The sequence below is a fragment of the Tachypleus tridentatus genome, chromosome 12 (genome assembly GCF_004210375.1).
Source record: "Tachypleus tridentatus isolate NWPU-2018 chromosome 12, ASM421037v1, whole genome shotgun sequence".
NCBI lineage: Eukaryota > Metazoa > Arthropoda > Merostomata > Xiphosura > Limulidae > Tachypleus > Tachypleus tridentatus.
The window spans coordinates 109,430,074-109,438,156 of NC_134836.1; the positions used below are offsets into that span (position 1 = coordinate 109,430,074).

The 8,083-nt window shown below is 29.8% G+C and overlaps 1 protein-coding gene across 1 annotated transcript in view; it reads left to right on the plus strand.

The window, feature by feature from the left end:
- Positions 1 to 8,083, plus strand: part of Rpn6 (regulatory particle non-ATPase 6) — a 35,998-nt gene that overhangs the window by 12,041 nt on the left and 15,874 nt on the right. The window contains exons 3-5 of the mRNA XM_076473244.1: positions 422 to 546; positions 2,740 to 2,811; positions 4,861 to 4,918. Coding sequence (XP_076329359.1) covers positions 422 to 546; positions 2,740 to 2,811; positions 4,861 to 4,918 — 255 coding nt within the window. The remainder of the gene's footprint in view (positions 1 to 421; positions 547 to 2,739; positions 2,812 to 4,860; positions 4,919 to 8,083) is intronic.

The window sequence follows — 8,083 nt, forward strand, 5'->3', positions numbered from 1 at the left end:
AAAAAAATTTCAGAAGGTAAAAACAATTGCAAATAGATGAAAAGGCAAAAACTTAGTTGTTATTGTGTTAATATTGTACATGGCTTTAAGTTTTAACTCATTAAAATAATAATCATATAGTAGTCAAGCTTGAAGTATATTTATTTATATTATAATAGTTATTCATTATTACCCAGTAATTTGGGTATTGTTTGGTTTGAGAAAATAGAATTAAACCAAACATAAAGTAACTATTATGTTCTCAAGTTAATTATTGCAGGTCAGGCTTTTCACGTGATACTAATTATGTTTTAAGGAGGCAATAAGCAATATGTGGCATATGAATAACTTAGGAGTTAAAATAGCCTTTGTGATTTTACTATACAAGTATGGTTAGTGGGGCCATTGGAAGTTAGATGAATATAATTAATTTCATTTGCAGAACTTGGAGAACTCATTAGATCAACACGTCCATTTCTGAACAACATCAGTAAAGCCAAAGCTGCTAAATTGGTTCGAGCTTTGGTTGACATGTTCCTTGACATGGAGGCTGCCACTGGATTTGAGGTAATTACTAAAGTACATTGCAGTTACCACAGTTGAAGTGAATTCCGATATGTTTTCATTGTTAAGTGTATATGCTTTTCTGAGAAGATACTTTAATTCAGTATTTCTTACCTACACATCAGCAAACTTGTGTTTCAGTTTATTTACTGTAATATTTGTTAATTATAGAAGTGTTATTCAAGATTAAACTGAAATAATGATTCATCAGAATGTAGAAAAAATTATTTGGCTGTTTGTTTTGTTGAACCATGTAATTTATTCTTCACAGTTTATAAACTTATCTTTTATGAAGAAGTTATCTAGTATTGATAAGGCAATTTTTCACTTGTCTAATTAATTTTATGGTTTGATATCTGGTTCAAACTAAAACATTTGTGAATATTTTAATAACAACTAGCAACCAAACCATAGAATCTAGCTTGTTACAAAAATTGTTGGATAACTACAGTGTGTAATTTTCATGCCAGTCACTCCTGTCAATATTAAAAGTGCTTGTGATTGGGTTTTATAGTTATTGTTTTATTGGTTTAGATAAATGTACTGACTAATGAACATGCTGCTAGATGTTATTGTATCTTAGAAAATAGTTTAAAGATATTGAAAATATTTTGTAGCCACATCATTTTACTGGTGCTATGTAAAGAAATCTAAACAAAGATTGACACATATCCTTGGAAGAATATTTACCACTCTGCAGTGTAACCAGAAAGTGTCTTCACTTTAGTACTTGTTCCACTCTTGTAATATAGAACTTGTTTCCATGTAGTATGAAGAGTTATTACTAAAACATTTAAGTTGTTGGATCTCACAATAACAACAAACAGAATTTGGTCTAAAATAAAGTATAACTTTTTTTTCTGCTACAAGTATATATTGCACCAATAAAGTGTACTAAAATAGTTTTTATTGTAGAATTTTTAATCACATTTAGGTTTGTTCATTCATTGTTAAGCACGAAAAGCTTTATATGCTCTACCTAATTTGAATATGAAAATCAGATTACAGCATTATAAGCCCCCAGACTTGTACTGATCCACAGGGAGAGAAGTGTACTTAGGTTGTTATATCTTTTATCTCCAAGACAAACGGTTATCAGGACCTCAGTTTTTGTTTTATTGGGCAATAAATTAAAATTATGCAACCAACAGTTTGAAATTATATTGTATAAAATTGGTGATTATGCAACAAAACTTAAACATATTCAAGTATTATCTAAAATAGAAACATCTTAATAACAGTTGAGAGGATGTTAGTTGTGGTTACCGCATTTGCACTATCAATACTAATTTACCACTTATTTTTTGTGCAAACATTATTCATACTCAGAAATCTTATGGCAGGCTGTTAGTCAAGAGTATCTTGTTGGCAGGCTTCACTTGCCAAGCTGCTGAGTTACAAGTTATAAATGTGGTACCATATACCTAAGTTTTACTTTAATAAGTTTATAAATTTATACTTGAAGTAATGCAGTCAACCGTTATGTAGTCATGTGTAAATTGTATAAAAACGTGTTCACCAGCCGTGTAATCACTTTAAAGCTGTTCATAAAACAAACCATTAAAGGCACTCTGACTCGAGTCTCTAAATTAGATTGGTTTTGCACCAGTATGTGTAATCAAATAGATCCATGTAACAGATGCATCCATTTCTAGATCACACCAGCTTCATCTTTCATGTAACAGACACATACACTTGTAGGTCAGACCATTTTTATCTCTCATGAAATAGGAAAGGTACATTCATGTAACATCCACTTCCAGTGAGATCTTGTAACAGATATATTCACTTCTAATCAGATCAGTTTCATCCCTCATGCAGAACGTTTCACTTGTGCCTATTTGGTTTTGCATGAAAATACATTTGACTTCAGTGTGTGTATACAAGTATATTTCACATCAATTCAAACATCAATCCATTCCCACCACATCCAAGTGTATACCTACCAGCACTAAACCACTTTAAATATTGCTCACTGTGTAAATTAGTTGTGTATAAATCAACCTTCATTTATAGACAATCTACTTTTTATTATATCCTGACTGTAAGACAGTTTTGATTGGACAATTGTATAACCTACATACAATCTGCCTTTATATAGTCACTGTTATTTTTATTGTTATCAATACTTATCATTATTTGAAGTTACTGAAACAACTAAAAATGAGATTGTTGTGACATATTGTGACATTTCAGGTTGAATTGTGTAAGGAGTGTATAGAATGGGCAAAGCAGGAAAAAAGAATATTTCTTAGACAGTCTTTGGAGGTAAGATAAGTGTTTTTCAAATTAAATGTGTGTGTGTGTGTATACTTTTTTTTTGTCTACAGTTATGATAAGAAGTAAGTGTAAAATGACATGCCTGTTTATACCATGTTGTTATATCAGGGTGTATATGCATCCTTGAAAGTCTTTCAACTTGAGAATGGAATTTCAAAAGCTTGAACATGTTTGAAAAGGGGTCTTTTTTTCAAAAGTACTTGAAAGTATTATAATAACCAAATATATTGTTATATCTGATTTTAATGTATGTTGCAGAGTCAAGTGCAATAAATAGTCTTTTTTTTCTTTTTAGTCTAATATGTTGAATGAATAAATATGAATTTTATATTATTTCAGTGGAAGTTAATTGATTTTGATATAGATGTTGGCTTCTAAAAAGTTCTTTATGAACCATGTTATATTAAAATTTGCTGCATTTAAGTGGTATGTTTTTTTTTAAATGTTGACATGGGTTTGATGATTCTTTTTGATTTATGAAAATTAGAAATTAGTGTTCAGTTTTTGATTGTTCTACAATTAAGTTTAGTCAGAAGTTATTTAAATGTAATTTTGGCCATGCTAATATATTACAGTATTTCTAAGAGTAAATTGTTAGATCACATAAACACTAACTAGGCTTATGTGTTAGAATTCAAAGAGATTCATATAAATCCATTTGTAGGTCAGACCAGCATTATCTCATGTGTAACAGAAATATCCACTTGTAGGTTAGACCAGCTTCCTTCCTTTCTTATGTAACAGAAGTGTCCACTTATAGGTTAGACCAACTTCATCTCTTTTGCAGCAGAAACATCCACTTGACCAGCTTTATCTTCTTGTAATTAGACCAAATTCATCTCTAATGTAGCAGATAGTTCTTAGTTTAATAAAGCCAGTATCTTTCCCACCCACATAATCTTCTATAACCTGAGATTGAGTATGCTTGCAGACAAGAGTGATTTTTTTAATCATATTTGGTTTGGAGTTATTTAAAGAAAGATATAATTTGTTAAGAATTAGAAGACAGGCACTAGTATTGGAAGTATTATTAAATAGTGTGACTAGATACTAGTGTATAATATTGAGGAAATACAAGTTTTTTTCTTATAAATATGCACAGGGAAATGTTATAGGTGATTGAACCCTCTTGCAAGTCTTCTTCACTTTGTTACTTCTGGAGCTTCATTTAATTATATCAGTTGTTTTCCCTCTATGTCAGTTATCCTCATTTTTGCTGAGCTTTTTTGATTTTGTCATGTCTTTTGTTTTTGTTCTTGCCAATGAAGATTTTTCCTTCTTGCAGTGTTTTAAACTATTTTTAGCTTTACTGAAAATTTTAATTTAGAATTTATTACATAAACAATGTTAGAAACATTCACTTAATGTTGCAGTGACTTGATATTGTAAATATACCATCTTTTAATATGTATGTTAACCAATATCTGAAATCCCTGATTTATTCTATAATGGTATTGAAAGGGTTGCTATAAATATAATCATTTATTTTGATACATTTAATGTAAAATCCCGAGTTGAGAGGGATTTGATCATGGCTTCCACATAAGAGTTGAGCACTGTAACTGCTGAGTCACTCTCGCTCCCAATGTTAACAAGTAACAACTTAAAATATCATGGCACTTTTGTTCTAAGAACCTGAGACTTAAAGATCTAACACTTTAACCACTGAGTGAGTCTGAGCAGTATCAGCAGACAGTGACTTCATTATATATATATATGTATGTATGATTCTGATAGTGAAAAACAATTATCTCATTGATGGTATATAACACCAAAGACGTGGTAATTATTTTTGTTATGACATATAAGATTACAGTTGTCAGAGAATAATCTCTCTGTATGATATGTAACAATGAAGTTGACAAAAATTGATTTCTTGTGTACTTTAGAATACTAAACTTGACAAAGAATCATAAGTTGTTGGTTACTAACAAATGGAGAATTTTAACATTGCTATACACTTGCTATAATTTTTTTCTTTTGTATTTATTTCATTATACGAGAGATGTGAAGTACATGAAATGTTTTTGTTTGTAGGCTCGACTAATAGCCTTATATTATGACACAGGAAAATACACAGAAGCTTTAGAACTTGGTAAGGGAAAAACTTTTAGTTTTAAGTTTATTTCATGTTTGTACATTTTTTTATCTACATAAGTAGAATATTCTGTTCTAATTACAAACTTGGTCAACTAAATTAATGATGTGTGTGTGTGTGTGTGGTGTTCACATTTATATGAAATTACTATCCACACGATAATTTCATGTTTACAACTGAATTAACTCTCAGCATGGGCTCAGTCACTTTGACCAACCACGTACTCATTTAAAGTCTGTTTTTTATAGATTTAATACTTCTAACTTCCAATATAGTGTGTATATCGTCACAAAATTTGACAGTTTTTCAGTTAATGTTAGTCTTTCACATGCAAAAATCATGTTTTTTAGTGAAGTATTTGTTATAAACTAAAATAAAGATTTGTGCATGAATATGTTGACTATTTGTTTTGAATGAGCAGTGTAAGAAATAATTTTCATGTTAAGATTAAAAATGTGTTTTTCACCTAAAAAAATCTCATATTTCCTTTGTGTTATCTTTAAAAACCTCCTAGATACGTTTCATACTTTTTCAATAAAACTTTATATTTTATCTGTTCTTTTCTGTACCCTGTCTCAAAAATGGATTGGTTAACTTGACTGATTTTATAACCACCAAGAAAAGCATGAAATCTAAATTACTTTTTTTTTTTTCCTAGAATGATTTCAGATTGTAACATGAAATTACATTTGTTTATCGTAAGTAGCTTTAAGCTCGGAACATTTTACATTTGTTTACATCTAAATTTTATTGTTGTCCTCTAGCAATCACAATTTTTCTGGCTTTCTACCTAACTAATAAGAACCATTGCAAATTCATCCAAGCTACTCATGGTGATTCCTGTGTGAACTACAGTTGTATTATAAATGAAATTGACAATTATGTATTCAGAACATAATGTAATACAATATGTCATTTGATAGATTAAAACCTTGGCTTTCTGTTAGTTACAGATAATGTAGAATTAAACATTAGAGAACTATTACCAAATCGTGAAAGAGAACATGTGACAGGTAATCAAATAAAATTGAAAGCTATAAAAAATATAGTTTGTCTGAGCAATGATGATTTTATAGCAAGTAGTTTACATTTAATTTCTTTCTCTTTGGATGGATGGTGGATAAAATAGAAAAACCAAGATGCCTAAAGAAAATGTCATATGTCACAATAGGGGAAGTTCAGGATTCTTTTTTATATTACTTTTTAGAATTAAAACTTGTATTAAAATGTTAATTATTAGTTAATATTTTATACTATACTTATTTGGTATAGCATAAACAAAACATTTAATAACATTTTGAATGTAAGGTACTAAAGCCTTGTGTCTTGCACAATAAAGGATATCCACAGCACTAGGGTTAAAAAAACCATTATAAATAGCTTAAGGCCCAACAGCCTATCAGAGAAAAAAATCAGTTTTATTTATTAAATATTCATTTGATTAATTTAAAACTGCATGAAGCTTGTTAATTCCTGTATTTCTTCTTTCAAACTTTGATTATATTTAAATAATAATAAATATCCAATTAAAATAAACTAAAAACAATACATGGTCATGGAACTGTACTTTTTATATGTGTGTGTGAGAAATATAGTTGATATGTGTTAAAAGTTTATACTTACAGAATTAAGGAAAAATAGTTGTATGTTATTTCTGTGATATTCTAGATGTTTTAATTCTATAGTTCAAATTTAACTGTTGCATTCTTATCTGTTCTTTTTCACTACATATCAAATTCTGATTAGTAAACATTATGATCTAAATATTTTGTAAGTGGTCCCATAGTGGGAATGCTGTAAGTCTACAGGTTAACAAAACTACAGCCAGGGGCTCAATTACCTATAGTGGACACAGTCTTGGAAATATGCACATTTCTCAAATGATCATATGTATGATTGATAGCTACAAGTTGCTGCTTTTAAAAGTGGATACTTTCTTATATATAACAATTATTTTAAAATGGACTCTTAGATCAATGGTCATATTTCCAAATGGCTGGATTTATCTAAAAAGGTAAATCTTTCTCAGTTTATGCATAATGGATTGTTCAGCTCTTTTTGATGTGTGTTTTCTGAAAATGATGTTCTATGGACTAATTAGATCTCTTCATGTTAAACTGAGTATGGCCTAGTTGATGATGTTCTGGACTGTAGGCCTGAGATTCCTTTGGTTTCATCTCTCTTATTACCAAAATAAAAAAATGATTGTGCTCTGAACTTTTGAGCCATGGATGGGACAGTCAAATACCACTATTTTGTCTGAAAATAGTAGTTCAGGAATTGCAATAGATGGTGTTGATGAATAGCTGCTGTTTCTCTAGTCTGTTTAAAATTTACGGTTGACTAGTGAAGGTAGCTTTCAACTAGGCTTTATGTTTCTTGCTTAAGTTTGTGTTTTATGGGCTAACTTTGTCCTTTCAATTTTTTTTATTGTTGTTCAAGTTTGTATGTCATTAACTGATCACTTTCCTTAATGCTTTGTTTGAGAGACTAATCATGTTCTTTCTAATTGTGTTTTTTTTTTTTTTTTCAAGTTTGTTTGTTATAGACTGGTCAAGATTTCCTATTGTATTCAAGTGTGTACATTACAGCCTTGTCAAATCCTTTGGCATTGCTCAAGTTTTTATATTATCCTACCTGCTTGTGAAACTCTTGTTTTTCAAAGTTTGTTAATTTTCATGCTTGGCTCTCACAGTTAGTAAATAACTTAGTAACATCTATGTGTTAATGGACTACCTTGACTTTTGTAATTATCAACTGTATTGTAAACTGGTTAGAGAAATTTTGAATCAAATATATGGTTGTCAATTCCATACACTACTCTAATTTCTCTTTTGTCATTTATTAACAAATTTTGGTTATGGACTGGGGATTATAATAATATAGGTGTTGTTTGCTATGGATTACATTGTCATTCCTATAATATTTCCGTTTATGTTGAGTTAGATTCCAGTTAAAAATGTCACAACTTTTTACTTCAGTCATCAGTGTTTTTATTTTTTCCTGTTCCTGTTAGTTTTACACCCTCTATTTCTCGTCAACACAAATTTGTGTCATTCTCTTTGGGGACTTATTTTCAGAAGTTGTGAGCAGATATTCTCATTCTGGAACTAAACGTTTCAAACATAGCCTGATAATTATTTATTCAGCTTTCACCTACCT